Source organism: Rhincodon typus, chromosome 25, assembly GCF_021869965.1.
Source record: "Rhincodon typus isolate 14 chromosome 25, sRhiTyp1.1, whole genome shotgun sequence".
NCBI classification, from domain to species: domain Eukaryota; kingdom Metazoa; phylum Chordata; class Chondrichthyes; order Orectolobiformes; family Rhincodontidae; genus Rhincodon; species Rhincodon typus.
In genome coordinates this window covers 43,599,767-43,619,790 of record NC_063356.1, presented here as the reverse complement: position 1 = coordinate 43,619,790, position 20,024 = coordinate 43,599,767, and the positions used below count along the sequence as shown (strand labels likewise).

General features: G+C 41.1%; 1 protein-coding gene across 1 annotated transcript in view; it reads right to left on the bottom strand.

The window, feature by feature from the left end:
• Positions 1-10,508: 10,508 nt before the first annotated feature.
• The window catches only part of sycp3 (synaptonemal complex protein 3), a 65,599-nt gene continuing 56,083 nt past the window's right edge, over positions 10,509-20,024 (bottom strand). Inside the window, exons 9-10 of the mRNA XM_020535676.2 lie at positions 19,570-19,674; positions 10,509-10,797 (exon numbers count right to left, since the gene is read on the bottom strand). Coding sequence (XP_020391265.2) covers positions 10,744-10,797; positions 19,570-19,674 — 159 coding nt within the window. The 3' untranslated portion in view covers positions 10,509-10,743. The remainder of the gene's footprint in view (positions 10,798-19,569; positions 19,675-20,024) is intronic.

Genomic DNA, 20,024 nt, shown 5'->3' with positions numbered 1-20,024 from the left:
GCTGGTGTAAATAAAGATTGCTTTATTCATAGAATGTAGCCACAAGATACATTATGCATTAATGTCTATCCCCACTTCACTTTCTGTTTCACTTCCCTTGCTGATAAACAGTTCTTGTCCAACTCTGAGCTTGTGTTGATTTGTCTCTCTGCTCATTGGCCAAATTGGTGAGTTGTCAGTTCTCTTCTTTGACACCCCGTGCCCCCCCCCCCAAAAAATCAAACTACCAGGAATGAGTATGAAACCCAGTTTGGAATCTGTAACACAAATCTGATCTGGCTGCTAGATGAGTAGTGGCATCTGAGTGCTGCTATAGATGGCCTTTAGACCTGGCTTTGCTAACACTGTGTAGGCCAGATAAAACTGTTGCGAGCAATAATCAGTTGGTTAAGCTGCTTTGTGGTACAAAAAATATTTGATGTTACAACAGGACCAGTTTCCAATGGATGTCAACACATTGTCAGGTTGGCAACATAAATGAAGCTGCACAAATTTTGATATGCCCAAACTGGAAAGATTTTGGAACAGTTCCAGTGAAAACTAAAGTATTGCGAACCTTTTTCTTATGTTCTATCAACCTGCTTCACTGCATCATCCTCAACATATTCCCACCTAGCTTTGTCATCTGCAGACTTGGAAATATTACATCTTGCCCTGACATCCAAATTATTGATTTAGATTGTGAACCGTTGGAGCTTGAGGACTGATCTTTGCAGTTCCCTCACAGCCTGCGAACCTGTGCGTGACCCATTTATTCGTGCATACTAAAACAAAGAACTATGGATTTTGGAGATTTGAAATACAAAACAAATTGCTGGGGGAAATTCAGATCTACCAACAGCTGGGGAGAGAAAACATTAAGTTCAGTGACCCTTCTTCAAAACTGATTAGCAGGTCAGAAAAGGTAGTATTTAGGCTCAATGTGGATTGAGGAGGAATAAATGGAGAGGTGGCCCAGACGGGGGGAAAAACTGGCAAAGAAATGAGGTAGTAACCCCGGGAAGAACAAAATCTAGACAGGTGAGAATGAAAACTATGAGTGGATGAAAATGGGTTGGCTATGCTGAAAACATTACATGTCATGAAGGGTTACACGTGGGAGGTGTTCAAGCTCTAAAATTATCAAATTCAATTTGTTACCAAACTCCTGAAGGCTGTAAGGTCCCCAAGCAGATGAGGCATTGCTTTTCCTCTGTGCATGGAGTATCGGTGGAGCACTGCAGCAGACTGAGACAAAAATAGAAATGTAGAAGTTAGGAGCAGGAGTGTAGTGCATTTGACTCCCCCGAGTCTGCTCCACCATTCGGTATGATCATAGCTGATCATTGAGCTTAGTACCCTAATCCTGCCATTTCTTCCTCCGCCTACCCCCACCCCCCCGCCAACCCTAACCATGTCCCTTGATCACTTTAGCCACAAGAACATTTCAACTACTTTCTGTGACACTGAATTCCACAGGTTCATCATTCTCTGGGTGAAGAAATTCCTCCTCATCTCAAAACACTTAGGGACAAGGTGTGAACCAATGACCCTTTGTTCCGGACTCTTGACAATCGGGAACTTCCGTCCTGCATCTAACCTGTTTAGTCCTACAAGTCTCAGATCCCTCGTCATCTTTCTAAACGCCAATGAATATCATTCTAATCATCTCAGTCTCCCCTCAAATATCAGTCCTGCTATCCTAGGAATCAATTTTGTGAACTTTACTGCATTCCCTCAATAGCAATGGAATCCATCCTCAGATAAGGAGGCCAAAACTGCACACAATGTTCCAGGTGTGGCCTCATCAATGTCCTGTATAACTGCAGCAAGACAGCCTTATTGCTGGACTTGAATTCTCTCGCTATGAAGGCCAACATACTGTTTGCTGTCTGCTGCATCTGCATGCTTATTTGCAACAACTGATGTATGAGGACACCTGGGTCATTAAACATTCCCCTCCCTCAAATTTAGAGACATTTAAATAATAATCTGCCTTCCTATTTTTGCTACCAAACTGTATAAACCTCACATTATACTGCATTTCCCCATTCATTCAGCCAGGCCAAATCACACTGCAACATTCCTGCATCTTCCTTGCAGCTCCTCTTGCACCAGCTTTGTGTCATCTGCAAACTTTGAGATCTTACATTTAATTCCCTCATCTAAATCATGAACATATATTGTGAATAACTGGGATCCTAGTACCAATCCCTATGGTACCCACTAGTCGCTGCCTGCCATTCGGAAAAGGACCCATTTATTCCTACTCTGTTTTCTGGCAGCCAACCTGTTCTCTCTCCATCTCAATACAACATCCTCAATCCCATGCGATTTTAATTTTGCGCATTCATTTTTTAAAGTGGGACTGGTGAAAGCCTTCTGAAAGTCCAAATAAACTACATCCATTGGCATCCTCAAAGAATTCCAGTAGATTCGTCAAGTCTGATTTCCCTTTTGTAAATCCATGCTGTGTCTGATTGGACCACTGTTTTCCAAGTGCTCTGTTATAAAATTGTTGATAATGGACTCTAACATCTTCCCCACTATCGACATCAGACTTGCTGTTCTAAATTTTCCTGTATTCTCTACCTCCCTTTCCAAATAATGGGGTTCTATTAACTCCTCTCTGGTCTGTAGGAACTATTCCAGAGTCTAAAGAATCTTTAAGATAACCGCCAATGCATTCCCTATTTCGAGGGCTATTTCCTTAAGTGCACTCGTTTGTAGATTTTCAGGCCCTTGGGATTTATCAGCATTCCATCGTATTCATTTCTCCAATATCATTTATCTACTAAAACAGATTTACTTCAGTTCCTCCCGCTCACCAAATGTTCCCCATCACTTCTGGTCCATTATTCATGTTCTCCTTTGTGAAGGCAGAAGCAAAGTATGAATTTACTCAGAGATAGTAGGAACTGCAGATGCTGGACAATCTGCGAAAACAAGGTGTAGAGCTGGATGAACACAGCAGGCCAAGCAGCATCAGAGGAAAGCTGATGTTTCAGGCCTAGACCCTTCTTTCTGAAGGGTCTATGAATTTAGTCAGCCATTTTTTTTGTTTCCCATCATAAATTACCCTGTTTTTGATTATAAGGGACCTACATTAGTTTCTGCCAATCTTTTCCTCTTTACAAGGCTATAGAAACTTTTACTCAGTTCTTCTTTTCCCTGCAAGCTTACTCATTCTCTTTTCCCTTTCTTAATCAACCCCTTGGTCTTCCCTTGACTTCTAAACTGTTCTCAAATCTCAAGACTTTTTTCTTGTTAATTTAGGTGCCTCTTTTTTAGCACCTAATGCTCTCTCTAACTTCCCTTGTAAGCCATGGTTTGCCACTGTTCTCTCTGAATTCTTGTGCCAGACAGAAATAAACAATTTTTGTAGTTCACCCATTTGCTCTTGAAGGTTTGCTGGGGAACATGGTAGTGTGTAAAAGTGGCAGGCAAATGGAAGGTCAGGATCATTTTTATGCACAGAGCATAGGTGTTCCTCAAAGTAGTCGCCCAGTCTATGTTTCATCTCCCCAAAGTAGAGACCGTGTTGTGAGCAGTGAATACAATAGACTGGATTGAACGATGTGCAGGTAAACTGCTGCTTCACCTGGAAGGTCTGTCTGAGGCTTTGGATAGTGAAGATGAAGGTGGTGAACAGACAAATATTGCACATTCTGCGAATGCATGGGAAGATGTTGTGGGAGTATTGGGAATGGAGAAGCAGTTAACTATGGTCTCCCAGAGGGAACAATCGTTGTGGAATGATAGAGCAGTGGACAATAATGTGTGTCTAGTGGTGGCATTCCGCTGGAGGTGGTGGAAATAGAGGCTGTTAAGATATTTTGGATGTGGATCTAGCGGCATGGTAAGTGAAAACGAGGGGGATTCCCATCGTTGATGTACAAGTGAGGAAAAGTGGTAAAGGAAGAAGCGTGGAAAATGGTTTGGACACTAAGGGCCCTGTCAACCATGGTGGCAAGGAATCCTCGGTTGAGCAAAAAGGTGGACATTTCTGAGGCTCCCCTGCAGAAGGTGGTGTCGTTGTTACAACAAAATAACTGGGAGAATGGAATACAGTCTTTACACGATACAAGGTTTAAGGATGTACAGTCAATGTAACAGTGGGGGTTGATAGGTTTATAGTGGATATTGGTGGCCAGTCTATCCCCAGAAATGGAAACAGATGTCAAGGAAGGAAACAGAAGAGTCAAAGATGGACCAGGTGAACGGTGGAAATTGGAAGTGAAATTGATAAAAATTTTCCAATTCCGAAGAGAGGGAAGCAACACCAAATGATGTTATCAATGTACTAGAGAAAGAGTTGCTGGGACCTCCCCCAACATCTGCTCTGCTAGTTTTTTAATATTTCCAGAAGTAATCTTATTGACTACTGAATGTTTTTTTGCCCCTCATCACCAAATCACCTGTAGATTTTTTAAAATCATTTTTAAAGCACCAGCAGTAAATCAGCCAATGTTTCCAACTTCCATGCAAAGCCCTGTCAGGCTAATGCAAATCATCAAAGCTGAGGGGAGGGGCTAAATCAAAATGGAGTTGGAAGGGATCTACTCTTCCAGTAACATGCTCAAAACACTCTAAACCTAATTGACCTCCCTTTCATAAATCAATTTTGACATTAACTCAGAGTACAACAGGATCTTGATCAGATGAGTCAATGGGCCGAGGAGTGGCAGATGGAGTTTAATTTAGATAAATGTGAGGTGCTGTATTTTGGAAAGTTAAATCAGGGCACTTAACGGTAAGGTTCTGGGGAGCGTTGCTGAACAAAGAGACCTTGGAATGCAGGTTCATTGTTCCTTGAAAGTGGCGTCACAGTTATTTAGGATAGTGAAGAAGGCATTTGGTATGCTTGCCTTTATTAGTCAGTGCATTGAGTATAGGAGTTGGGAGGTCATGTTGCGGCTGTACGGAACATTGATTAGGTCACTTTTGGAATACTGCATGCAATTCTGGTCTTCCTGCTATAGGAAGGGTGTTGTGAAACTTGAATGGGTTCAGAAAAGATTTACAAGGATGTTGCCGGGGTTGGAGGGCTTGATCTATAGGGACAGGCTGAATAGGCTGGGGCTATTTTCCCTGGAGTGTCAGAGGCTGAAGGGTGACTTTATAGAGGTTTATAAAATCATGACAGGCATGGATAAGGTAAATAGAAATCTGTAGGTCCCCACTGGCATCCTCTTCCTTTTCTTAAATAATAGAGTCATTTTGCATGTTATTAAACTGCAGGTACCATTTCAAAACTATGGTTTCTATAAGATAACACTAATGCATCAATTATCTCTGTCACCACCTCTTTCAACATCTGGATGCAGAGGGGTCCTTGGGAGTTCTCAACTTTTAGCCTCTTAAATTTCTTCCATGCTACATGTTTATTAATACTGAGTTATTTCAGTTCCTCATTCCCACTAGTTCCTTTGATCTATAATTTCTGGGGTATTTCTTACATCTTCCTCCTTGAAGACAGACACAAAGCAGTTACTCAATTCTCTACAATTTTCCCATCATAAATCCTCCTGTCTCTACCTGTAATAAACCCACAGTTGTCTTTGCTAATGTTTCTCCTTTACATAACTACAGAAGCTCTAATGTTTGTTGCATACAAACATTCACATGGCATTCTCACTTCTTCATCAGGTTCTTGGTCCTCCTTTGCTGAATTATAAAATGTTACTAATCGTTACACTTACTATTCTTTTGGCAACTTGATGTGCCTCCTTTGATCTACTGATGTAATCTTTCATTTCCTTTGCGGAGTTAACATTTTGAGTCCAGTGACCCTTCTTCAGAACTTATAGTAGCTAGGAAAAGATATATATGCTGAAGACAGGGTGTGGGTAGAAGGCAGCTAGGTGTAGATTGAGTCCAGAAAGAGAGAAAGACAGTTCGGCAAAGGGATGAATAACAGTAAACCAAATGGTAAGAAGGATAGCTGATAGTGGGGACCATAAGTTGCTGAAAATGGATTGGCTGTGTTGAAAGCAGCCTGTGTGATGACAGGCCTGGGGTGTGGGGGTGGGTCAAGGACATGGAATGTGGGGTTCAGATTCCAAAATTAGTGAATTAGAAATTAAGTCCTGAAGGTTGCATGGTTCCCAAGCAGAAAATATGATGCTGTTCTTCCAGCTTATGCTGAGCTTCACTGGAGCACTGCAACATCCTCAAAAAGTCGGCCAAGGTACATGGACAGAACAAAAATGACTCTGAGCTTCCAGTTGCTACAGTGAGGCTCAACGTAAGCTTAGAAGAAGGGCATTTTCTGCTTGGGATTCTGCAGTCTTTAGATCTCAATAATTTTCAAACCTGAGCAACTCATTCCATGTTCTTAATTCACCTGCACACACCGTCATTACATTTTTTCAGCACAGCCATTAAATCATTTGCCAAGGAATCCCTACAGTGTGGAAACAGACCATTTGGCCTGAGTCCACACCAACCCTCTGAAGAGCATCCCACCCAGACCCATCCCCCTATCCCATCACTGCAATGCTGCATTTCCCATGGCTAATGTACCTAACCAACACATCCCTGAACACTATGGGTAATTTAGCATGGCCAGTCCACCTAGCCTGCACATCTTTGGACTGTGGTAGGAAAACAGAGGAAACCCACAGAGACACAGGGAGAATGTGCAAACTCCACACAGTCACCCGAGGGTGGAATTGAACCTGGGGCCCAGGTGCTGTGAGATAACAGTGCTAACCTCTGAGCTATGGGTTAGTACTGTTGTCTCACAGTGCCAGGGACCTGGGTTCAATTTTCACCAATGTGTGATCTCTATTATCAGCCTTCCTCCTTCCCTGGTTTACCGTTATCCCTTTGTCTGTCCAACTGTCTTTCTCTTTCTCTCTCTCTCGGCTCTGTTTCCACATATCAGCCTACTCCTTTCCAGACCACATCCTAGTCCCTGACCTGCTTTTGTAGCCATTACGTTTATATGGTGAATCCCATTGAGTTTCTGGTCAATGGTAGTCCCCAGGACAGCGATAGTGAGGCAGTGATGGTTGAATGTCAAGGGACAGTGGTTCCCCCTCTTTCAGCATATATATCACCTTTACTAGTGACTATCAGTTTTGAAGAAAGGGTCACAAGATCTGAAATGTTAACTCTGCTTTCTCTCCACAGATGTTGCCAGACCTGTTTTTGTTTTTCTGTTTTTGTTTCAGATCTTCAGCATCCACTGTTTTTTTACTTTTCTTTCATTTCCTTTATTAGTTGCTGTTGACTGGCTTTTACTTTTCAGCTTTTGTTCCTTTAAGAAATGTCTGTTGTAAACCATGCAGTAATTCTTTAAATACTTGCAGCAAGTGATAGACAGAGCTAAGCGATCCCACAACTAAGGGATCAGATCTAAGCTCGACAGTCCTGCCACAGCCAGTCAGGAATGGATGTGGATAATTTAACAACTCAGTGGAAGAGGGAGCTTCACAAATATCCCCATCCTCAATGATAGAAGAGCTCAGCACATCAAAGTACAAAAGATGTGACTGAAGCTTTTGCAATAATCAACAAAAGCAGGACTAATACAATTAATGGTAGGGCCTTGGGTAGTGTTGTGAAACCCCTGTAGAGGTTCAGGTACATAATTCTTTGAAATTTGTCACAAGTAGACAGGGTGGTTAAGAAGGCATTTAGCACGCTTGCCCATATTGCTCAGACCTTTTGAGTATTATAGGAGTTGGGACATCATGTTGAGGTTGTACAGGATATTGATGAGGCCTCTCCTGGAATATTGTGTGCAGTTCTGGTCACCTTATTATAGGAAGGATATTATTAAACTGGAAAGAGTTCATAGAAGATTTACCAGGATGTTGACAGGAATGGAGCGTTTGAATTATAAAAATAGGCTGGATAGGCTGGTACTTTTTCACTGCAGTGTAGGAAGTTGATGGGTCACCTTTGTGAGATTTATAAAATCATGAGGGGTACAGATAGATGAACAGCAAACGTCTTTTCCCTAAGGTCGGGGAGTTCAAAACTAGGGAGGATATTTTTGAGGTGAGAGAAGAAAGATTTAAAAAGGACATGAGGGGTAACTTTTTTTACACAAAGAATGGTTAGTGTGTGGAATGAACTGCCAGAAGAGATGGATGCAGGTGCAGTTACAACATTTAAAAGACATTTGGATAGGTACACGAATGGGAAAGGTTTGGAGGGATACGGGCCAACACAGGCAGGTGGGACTAGTTTAGTTTGGGAACATGGTTGGTGTGGACTAGTTGGACCGAAGGGTGTATCTGTGTGTTGTATGACGCTGCCTCCTCTGATTCTCTCCAGCATCACAGAAACCAGACTTTAGTCAGTTCAATTCACTCCTCAAGATGTCAAGGACAGTTGGAGGTAGAGGATACTGCAAAGGCAATGGGCTATGACAACACTCCTGCAATACTACTGAAGATTTGTGCTGTTAAACTTGCCACGCCCCTAGCCAAGCTGTGTCAGTACAGTTATAACACTGGTATCTACATGACAAAGTGAAATATTGCCCAGGTATGTCTGTACATAAGAAGCAGGACAAATCCAACCCGGCCAATTACCACCCCATCAGTCCATTCTCGATCATCAGTAAAGTGATGGAAGGTGTCATTAACAGTGCTATCAAGCAGCACCTGCTCAGCAATAACCTGCTCGGCGATGCCCAGTTTGGGTTCCTTCAGGGCCACTCAGCTCCTTACCTCATTACAGCCTTGGTTCAAGAGCTGAATTCCAGAGGTGAGGTGAGAGTGACATCAAGGTCATATATGACTAAGTGTGGCATCAAGGAGCCCTAGAAAAACTGGAATTGGAGGGGTCGGGTGAAAACTTTCCACTGGTTGGAGTCATACCTGGCACATTGGAAGCTGGTCGTCGTCGTTGGAGGTCAGTCATTTCAGCTCCAGGACATCTCTACAGGAGTTCCTCAGTGCCTAACCGTCTTAAGCTGCTTCACCAATATCCTTCCCTCCATCATAAGGTTAGAATTGGGGATGTTTGCCGATGATTGCACAATGTTCGGCACCATTCATGACCCCTCAAATGTAAGGCCGGCAAGAATATGGCAGAGAATGAGGTAAGACTGAGGAATTAAACTGCATTCATTTCTATGCAAGAGGTCTGACATTCATGTAGTTATTGAACTGTATAGAGTGCAAAAAAAATTTACAAAGATGTTACTGAGACTGTAGGGTTTGATATAAGGGGAGGCTGGGACTTTTTCCCTGGAGTATCAGAGGCCAAGGAGTGACGTTACAAGAGGTTTATAAAATCATGAGGGGCAAAGATAAGGTGAATAGCCAAGGTCTTCTCCCCAGAGTAGAGAAGTCCAAAACTAGAGGGCATAGGTTTAGGGCGACAAGGGAAAGGTTTAAAGGACCTGAGGGACAACTTGTTCACACAGAGGGTAGTCCGTATATGGAATGAGCTGCCAGAGGTGGTGGTAGAGGTTGGTACAATTGCAACATTTAAAAGGCATCTGGATGGGTACATGAATAGGAAAGGTTTAGAGGGATAAGGTTAGGATTAGTTGAGATCAGTTCAGTTTTAGGAAACCTGATCAGCATGGACAAATTGGGCTATATGACTGTATGACTCTATAAGTGGAGTATTGTGTCCAATTCTGAGCACTTCATGTTAGGAAGCAAGTGAAGGAATTAGCTTGCAGAAAAGATTTAAAAGAATGGCTTCAGAGATGAGGAGTTTCAGTTATGAATATATACAGGAGAAGTTAAGACAGTATTCCTCGGGGGGAAAGGAGGCTGAGGTGAGATTTAATAGTGGTATTCAAAATCATGAAGGGTCTGGTCAGAATAGGTATGGAGAAACAGTTGCCAGTTACAAAGGGATCAAAAGTGAGGCGGAATGGAGTTGAAGTAATTAGTAAAAGGAGCAAAAGGGATATGGCAAAAAATCTTTTCATGCAGTGAGGGGCTATGGTTTGGAATATCTTGTTAGACTGTGGAGACAGGTTCAACCAAAACACATAGAAGGGAACTGGTAGCACAGTGGCTCAGTGCCAGGGACCTGGGTTCAATTCCACTCTCAGGTAACTGTCTATGTAGAGTTTGCACATTCTCCCTGTGTTTGCATGGGTTTCCTCCAGATGCTCCAGTTACCACCCCACAGTCTAAAAATGTGCAAGTTAGATGGACTGGCCATGCTAAATTACCCATAGTGTTTGGGGATATGTAGGTTAGGTATGTTAGCCATGGGAAATGCAGGGTTACAGGGATAGGGTGGGGAGGATGGGTCTGGGTGGGATGCTCTTCGGAGGGTTGGTGTGGACTCTTTGGGTCGAATGGCCTGTTTCCCCAGGATTCTACGGAATTAGATTCCTGTATGGAAAGATGTGCAAGGTTACAGGGAAAATGCAGAGTATAGCACGAGGCGAATAGCTTATTCAGTGAGCTGGGCTGAATGGCCCCTTGCACTGTAACAACTGAGACCTATACCTCATGATTTATAGTAGATATAAAATGATGTTGCATGTAATAGAATCGTAATAATACAGATGAAACATGAAGATAGAATTACGAACAAAATGGCAGACTTAAATTGAGTTAGTTTTAATCTGATTAACAATTTCACCAACCAAATGGGCAAGTACAGAAAAGCTTAATCTGTACTGCTACAATTAACATGAAAGTAGATTTAAAATTAACCAGCATTTTAAAATAGCAACTATAATCTCAGTTACTGCTGCAAAGCTGCAATAACCAGTTGTTTTCATCAAATGGTTTCCAAGTGGTGTCAAGGGTGTGTATCTCCTGAATGCTATCACATTAGCATGGATTGTAGAGATTTCCGTACTGTAGCCATCTCCTGTTGTTGCTGTGTGATGGAAAGAAAGACAACACATTACAAATCAATTAGAAATCAAACTACCTGCCTAAGTCTCAACTATATTTCTCCCTGAAAGGACTGTTCTGGTGTATTAACTGGATTTAGATTAGCTGCCTGAATGTTAGAAGTTTTAGAATTTAGAATTAGGATTAGATTTTATTATCATGCGTACTTAAGTATAGGTACACATGAGTACAGTGAAAAGTAGACTTGTGAAGGATGTCTCTGATCTACTTGTAAACCATAACAAGCTTTGGGACTTAACATACTGTGCAAGCTCAGATTGCCCATGCTAATCTGGTTGTTATGCATACAGGAGTTCTGCATCTGTAATGCAGCTGAGAAGTCAAACTACAGTAGTGGAAGTCTCCACACAGAACATCATGTTCTGACCTTCAACGCGAAGTTCTCGATCCATTCTACATTTTATCTAATGAAGTGAAAGAAACTTGCCGTGAAATTACAATATCAATATGCCAAATATTCTGGCTTTAAGTGTGATAGAAGCTTGATGCCACACAACAACACGTGTGAGTAGCGACAGAATAAGAGAGCTGAAAGGCAGGTCCTCTGTGCGACAGTAAGACCATTCAGCTCCTCCATCTGTTGCAACATTTAATCAGGTCAAAGTTGACCCTTACCTTAACTCTATTTACCACCTCTTTTAATAGTGGCTAATAACTCAATAAAAACCAATCTCAGTAATGATTTCTATGACCTTGTGAAAAAAGAAGTGCTTCCTGACATAGCCCCTGAATGACCCACTTCCAATTTTAAGGTTCTGCCATCAGAGGAAATAGGTTTAAATAACTCAATTAGATCATCCCTTAATATTCCATATTTAAGCCAGTACCTACCCACCTAGGCTACACAAACTGTCTTCAAAATGTAATTGGTATAATTCTAGTTAATCTATGCTTTATACCTCAGATTAGGAATGGTTACCAAAACTGAACACAGGGTCTAGCCTGAGCTTGACATAATAGATCTTCTGTCCCTTTGTATTCCAACCTCCTAGAGAAAACTGCAACATGCCTTTGGATGTATAAATCATTTTTTTGTATCCATCCAATAGCTTTGTATTTTCTGCACTTAATCCACTAAATCCCCTTTTCCTCAAAAGCTCATAGACTCTCACCATTTAGAAAATATTCTAATATTTCTTTCCCCAAGTCCAAAGTGGACTTGACACTCTTCCCCGCCACCCCCCACTGATCCGAATCTGCTAAAATAAAACAAAATGAAAGAACTGTGGATGCTGTGAATCAGAAACAAAAACAGAAATTGCTAGAAAAGCTCAGCAGGTCTGGCAGCATTTGTGGACAGAAATCAGAGTTAACGTTTTGTGTCCGGTGACCCTTCGTCAGAACTACAATTTTGTTTGCACACTCAATCTATTTACATCCCTTTGCAATTTTCTGTTTGCATTTACACTATTGACTGTGCAATCAGTAAATTTGGCTATACAGTTCTGTATTCCTCCACCCAAGTTATCTATAAGTATAATAAAATTCAGAAGATTCTTGAGACACATCCCTAGTCATGCCTGCCAGTTTGAGTATACACTCATCATGTCAATATTGTCTCCTACTTCCTAACCTAATCCTTATCCAAATCAATGAATTATCTTTTGTTTTTGCTAACAGACTCAAATGGATCCCAGTTGAAGGTCTTCTGGATGCTCAAGTGACATTGCTTGTCACTCTCTTAACTATGTACTTACTTTTAATCAACCTGCTCAGACAAGTTATGATGCATCATCATGGCAGGTGGGACTTGAACTTGCTTCTTTTGGTCTAAAGGTAGGGACAATACCACTGCACCACTAGAGCACTAACATTTCCCTTACCTATCACCTATTCAAATAATTCAAATTTGTTCAATGACTGAACATGACCTTTACAAATATATGTCAGCTTTCTCCATCGGCTCATATTTATCTAAATGGTCAATTATTCTGTCTGTACCAACAAATTCTAGTAACTTTCCTGTTATGATCCCAGCTGATGGTAATTCAGGACAGGTCATATTCCAGAATGAGACCTGGTTTGGTAGATCATGTGATTTATTCTCTTTCTTGTTTACCATTAAGGGCAGTCACTGAACAAATTCACAAAAAGGCTACCAATGTACTTACAAAATAAACTTTCATGTTTTTTGTTGTAAAATTAAATTAAAATTGCCTAATACAAGAACAATTGGAAAAAACTCATTACAAGTGTCAGAAAGTAATAAAGAAGTACTGCTGGTCATTTAACTACAAGAACAATTTCTTGGAAATGTTGTTTTTAGCTCACTATTCAAAATGACCACTGCTTGTAAAGGTGGTGGAGGCAGATACCCTCATAACACTGAACAAGTATTTAGATATACACTTGCAATGCCAAGGCATACAAGACCACAAGTGCTTAAAGATAGGATTACAATTGTTACGTGGTTGCTTTTGACTCGTGCAGATGCAATGAGCTGAAGGGCCGTTTTCTGTGCTGTAGATCTCTATGACTTTCTGATCTTTTTAACAAAAAAATGTCAGACGTTCAGAGCTGAAAAAAGTCACTTTTTTCCTCTACTTTAGAACCCAAGTTCCCAAAATGTAATAACATATAATGAGACTTCATCACACTTCCTTAGAACTGGTATTACACTTAGTGACTTATAGTTTGGTTTCTCATCTAACCCTTCCTAAATAAAGCAATGAAAATCTGCAACTAATATCAAGGACAACACAAAATACTTTTACAACTATATTAAGAGAAGGGGTGATTAAGGACACCCTTAATGACAGATGTAAGTGATGTTGTAATGGAAATGTACAGACTCACTAAGTGGTTACTTAATATCAGTTTTCACAATAATTTTGAGGATCAAACACCAGAAACACAGAAAGAATGAAAATATAAGAAAACACGAAAATCGGAAACTAAAACAGAAATTGCTGGAAAAACTCAGAGACAGGAACTGCAGGGGAAAGAGAAAGAAATGGAGCTGTGGGGATGGATGGAGAGACAGGAACTGTGGAAAGAAGGAAGGCTGAGGAGCTACTGGGACACGGTTAGAGGAGTTGAGGAGATGCTGCATGGTGAGAAGAGCTGCTAGGATTAGGTGTAGGGAGGGACGAACCGTAAGAAAGGACTGCATAAACTGAGATTTTATTTCTGGGATTTAGAAGATTAAGTGGTGATTTGGTTGAAGCTATTAAGATATAAAGATATTAATGAAAATATTTTCACTGTTTGAGTCTTAAATTAGAATGAAATTAGGAAGTGTTTTACACACAAAGGGTGAGAAAAGTTAGGATCTCTCTCATAAATGGCAACTGATATGAGATCAAGCATTCATTTTAAGTCTAAAATTGACTGTTTTTGTTAACCAAAGTATTATAGGACATGGATAGCATGGTGTTAGGTTGAAGAGCAGTCTTGATCTTGCTGAGTGAAGAACAGGCTGAACGAATTAAATGTATACTTTTGCTCTCACAATCATAGTTCATCCATGGTTTTATCAGTTAGTAGTTGTGGCCATTTCTGGTTATTTCTGCCTCGTGCCTCCAAAGTTACCTTTGGATATAAATTAATCAATTTAAATTCAATCATATTATGGGCCTTATTTATATGGCTACTTGGCTCTTTAATTTCCCTGCCTTTTGTAAAAATTTTACCCTGCAGTACTTGCTTCCCAATCTATGCAGTTTGTAGCTGAATCTCCGATGGGCATAACAAAAACACTTTAAGATTAATTTGTACTTCTAATTGTTTTCATTCTGTATGCTCCATGCATTAAGGTCAGGTTGGATGCACACTAACAGGAGAATTCCCAGCTCTGTGAACCTGAATCAGATGTTGGATTTTCAGTCTGAGGAGGAAGGGCTGGAGTAGATGTTGAAGCAGTGACCTCACGAGCACCAAGGACACTGACAGGAGGGAAGGTTAGCTGTAAAGCCTACCTTGGGAGTCTGGCACCATGTCCAAAGTTAAAAATAAAGAATAAAACACCAAATCCTTCCTCACCATTCAAAATACCCATGTTTCATTCATGCCACTTTATGCCACTCAACTCCTCCATACTCTGAAAGTCAACCTATACTCTTCCACCCAGCCCTCCCATGGCCCCTCCACCAACTTATAAATCTTCATAGCTCTTATGCCAACTTACTGCAAAATGATGTCAACCCACATCTCCACCCACTTAACAACCACCAAACCAACTCACCTAGTATTTCCCATGATCAGATCTCATCCAGAGGTGAAGTTCTATGAAATAAGAGTTGAAATGTCCAACCAAAACAACTGAGAACAGCACACACCCTGTGACCCACCATGATGCCATTCTAAACTAATTGTATCTGCCCACACTTGGTCCAGATCCCTCTATTCCCTGCCTGTTCATGTTTCTGTCTAAATGCTGTTAAGGTTTACTATCTGCTTCTAACATATCCCATGGCAGTTTGTTCCAGGCACCTATCACGCTCTATGTAAAAAACCTTCCCTGCACATCGCCCTTAACTTCTTACCACCTCACCTTAAACCTACGCCGTCCTAGTATTTGACATTTCCTTCCTGAGAAAAAGACTCTGACCATCCACCCTATTCATACTTCTCAGGATTTTATATACTTCTATCAGGTCATCCCTCAGCCTTCGATGCTGTGGTGAAAACAATCCGAGTTTGTCTAAGCTCTCCTTATAGTTAATACACTCTTATCCAGGCAACATCCTGGTAAACCACTTTTTCTCCCTCTCCAAAGCCTGCACATCCTTCCTTTATTGCAGTGACCAGAACTGCACACAATGCTCCACATGTGGTCTAACTAAAGTTTCATCCAACATGACTTGTCAACTTTATTCTCTATGCACCAACTGATGAAAGTAAACATGCCATTTGCCTTCTTTACCACCTTATTCACCTGTGTTGCTATTTTGAGCGAGCTACGGATTTGCACCCCAAGATCCCACCGTATATCAATACTCCAAAGAGGCTTGCCATTTACTGTTTACTTTCCTTTTGCATTTGATCTCCCATGTCATAGTGTGAAAGGTTTAGAGGGAGCAGCAATCTTAAAATGCATCAAGCACATCTTTTTATGTCAGTACATAGAAGGACCTACAAGAAAGGGGTGGTCCTGGATTTAACTTTGGGTAACAAAGCGGTGTAGGTTGTTGAAGTATCAGTGAGGGACCATTTTGCAGACAGCAATTATAACTCTGTTTGATTCAAGATTGTTAAGTAAAAGGGGAAGAATGGGTCTGAAATCAAAGTTCTAATCTGGGGGAAGGTCGATTTTAATAAGACCAGATATGATTTTGCCAGAGTGGACTGGGAGTAGATATTTCAGGTAAATCTGTCTCAGAACAAGAATGAAATAGTGAGAGTACCGAGCCAACATGTTGGAACAAAGAGAAAGTTCATCAGCCTAACCCTAACCCTGTGAACCCTGGATATTGAGGGATATACAGCATTGAATTAAAAGAAAAATGCAGATAGCAAGGACTCAACATAGTAGAAGTCCTAGAGAAGTATACAGTAACTGGAGTATAAGGAGATTTTGAAACAACTCAAAAGGGTGTGAAACTTTGGAATTCCACACCCCAGAAGGCATTTCATCACTGAAAACAGTTAAGGCTAAGATGGACAGTTTCTTGGTCAATTTTCTTGGTCTTTGGGTCCAGTGATGATAATTCCATTAATGTTAAAATAACTGTGGAAAAGGATAGGTCTGGTCCACAAGTTAAAGTTCTTAACTGGGGCAAGGCTAATTTTGATGGTCTTAGACAGGAACTTTCAAAAGTTGATTGGGGGGAAGCTGTTTGCAGGCAAAGGAACATCTGGTAAGTGGGAGGCTTTCAAAAGTGTGTTAATGAGGGTTCAGGGCCAGCATGTTCCTGTTAGAATGAAGGGGAAAGCTGGCAGAAGTAGGGAACCCTGTTTCGCTAGAGTTATTGAGGGCCTGGTCTTGAAAAAGAAGAAGGCATATGACATTTATAGTGGGATCAAGTGAATTCCCTGAGGAGTACAGGGTGTTGGAGTACACTTAAGAGAGAAATCAGGACAGCTAAAAGAGAACATGAGATGGCAGTGGCAGATAAGGTAAAGGAGAATCCAAAGAGATTCTACAAGTACATGAAGGGCAAATGAGTAACCAGGAAGAGAAAAGGGCCTCATAAAAATCAACAAGGTCACCTACGTGTAGAGCCACAAGAGATGGTGAAATTCTAAATGAATATTTCTCATCAATATTTACCATTGAGAAAAGTGTGGATGCTAGGGAACTTGGGGAAATAAATAGGTTTAAGGTGAGACGGGAGAGATACAAGCACAATCCAGAAGAGGAGGTGCTGGAAGTCTCAAAATGCATTAAGGTAGATAAATCTGCAGGACCTGATGAAGAGTATCCCAGGACTTTGTGGGAGGCTAGGGAGGAAATTGTGGGGTCCCTAGTGGACATATTTGTATCATCGATAGCCACGGGTGAAGTGCCCAAAAATTGGACGGTGACTGATGTTCAGCCATTATTTAAGTAAAGCTGCAGGGAAATGCCTGCGAACTACAGACGGGTGAGCCTAACATTTATGGTGGGTAAGTTGTTAGAGGGGATTCTGAGAGACAGAAAAGGCAAGGACTTATTTGGGATAGTCAGCATGGCTTTGTATGTGGGAAATCGTGTCTCACGAATTTGATTGAGTTCTTTGAAGGAGAGACCAACAAAGCAGGCGAGGGCAGTGCAGGAGACGTTGCTTAAATGGACTTTAGTAAGGTCTTTGACAAGATACTGTATGGTAGGTTGCTGAGGAAGGTTAAATCTCACGGAATTCAGGGAGCACTAGCCAACTGGATACAAAATTGGTTTGATGTTAGAAGACAGGGTGGTTCAAGAGGGTTGTTTTGTAGACGACGTTTGTGACCAGCGGTGTGCAACAGGGATCAGTGCTGGGTTCACTGTTATTCATCATTTATATAAATGATTTGGATGAGAATTTAGGAGGTATGGTTAGTAAGCTTGCAAATGACACCAAGATTAGTGGTGTAATGGACAGTGAAGAAGGTTATCTGGGAATGCAGTGAGATCTCGATCAACTGGGCCAATGGACTGAGGAATGGCAGATGAAGTTTAATTTAGATAAGTGCAAGGTACTGCATTTTGGTAACACAAACCAGGGCAGGACTTATACAGTCAACAGTAGGGCCCTGGGGAGTGTTATAGAATAAAGAGATCTAGGGGTACAGGTTCATAGATCCTTGAAAATGGAGTCACAGGTAGACAGAGCACTGAAGATAGCTTTCGACACGCCGGCTTTCATCAATCAGGGCACTGAGTATAGGAGTTGGGACATCTTGTTGCAGCTGTAAAAGACGTTGGTGAGGCCACATTTGGAGTACTTCATACAGTTCTGGTGAACCTACTATCGAAAGGATATTATTAATTAGAAAGAGTGCAGAAAAGATTTACTAGGATGCTACCTGGACTGGAAGGTTTTGAGTTATAAGGGGAGGTTGGATAGGCCAGGCTTTTGTTCCCTGGAGCGCAGGAGACTGAAAGGTGACCTTATAGAGGTATATAAAATAATGAAAGGCATAGATAAGGAAGATAGCAGACACCTTTCCCCCATGGCAGGGGAGTCTAAAACTAGAGGGCATAGGTTTAAGGTGAGATGGGAGAGATACAAAAGGGTCCAGAGGGGCAATTCTTCCATACAGAGGGTAGTGAGTGTCTGGAATGGGCTGCCATTGGTAGTAGTGGAAGCGAGTCCAATTTTGTTATTTCAGAAATATTTAGATAGATGCATAAATGAGATAAGTATGCAGGGATGCAGACCAATTGCAGGTAAATGGAACTACTTTAAATTGTGAAAGCTGGGCAGCATGGGCAAGTTGGGCCTAAGAGTCTGTTTGATGCTGTAGACCACTATGACTCTAATACGGTGAGAATACAGAGATAAGGCAGAAGGTCAGCTTTCATCATACCGAATGGCAGACAAAATTTAGCACAGAACTGCAGAAAGTTACAGCGCAGAAGTCCATTCAACTTGTTGTGTTACACCAACTCTCTGAATGGGTGTGACAACTTAGTGCCTTCTCCCATCTTTCTCTCTACGCTTGCACATTAATTATTTTCAAATAATCATCTTATGCTCTCTTGAATGCCTCAATTTAACCTGCCTCCACCACACTTCTGGACACGCACCACTCATCTTGTGTACGTCTAGTTGTAATCTCTAGTTACGAGAATAAATAATTAGAAATATACAGCAGATCCATCAGCATTCAACAGAGGAGAGAAAGAGATAACAAGAAGCCCTCCTCATATTCTTTCAGCACTTTTTGTCAATTTCAGGTTTACAGATGTTTGCAGAGGAGTTTGTTAATCTGTAGAATAAATCGTCACAATTTGTTCTTTGCCACATTACAAAAGGTTTACTTTCTCATTAGAAAAACACTTATATATAGTAAATAATCCAGCAGCAGTTACCTATAGCGGCAGACATTTAGAAGTGCCACACTCATCTTAGATTATGAACAAAACACAGAAAGTACAATGAAGTGGTTTCAATAATAATTTTCAAATAGAAACTATATAAATACTTGATAGATAAAAAACTGCAGGCCTTTCAGGAAAAAGTAGGGCTGCTAATAACAATGCAGCTTAACAGCCTCCTTCTGTCCTGTATCATTCTACAATTTGGTTTCCGAGTGGAGACTGGATAGAGTGCACGATGCAAAGGTCTGAATGCAGTCACCTCATTTAAAATGTAAGCGTATTACTTACAGTATCCATTAAAATCCTTTTCTGAAAGAGGGCCATCTCCTTGCGAAGTTCACTCTGTACAGCAGTCTGTTGTTCTGTGTGGCTCTTTTCCAATTCCTCTAAACTCTGAGAGGAGTATAAAAGGCATTGCAATTTCATCATCCATAACCTGGCACAAACTATGGAGTAATCACTCATCAATCAATAAAGAATAGTCTACACATGGGTCAACAACTGACAGAACATATCAACTTGGAACTTGATGAGTTTACACATCTGCACTTATCTGATTAGTTAAGAAATATCTGCAAGGCATATGGTTAGCCAGCAGCAGAACAATCTACAACTCCCATCCCCACCCCAACCGTCGGACATTTTATTAATTTATAGGCATAATGTAATGAAAAATTGACCACACAGAACTTTTGAACAATTAATATCTTCATAACAACATTATTATAAGGGCAACCTCAATG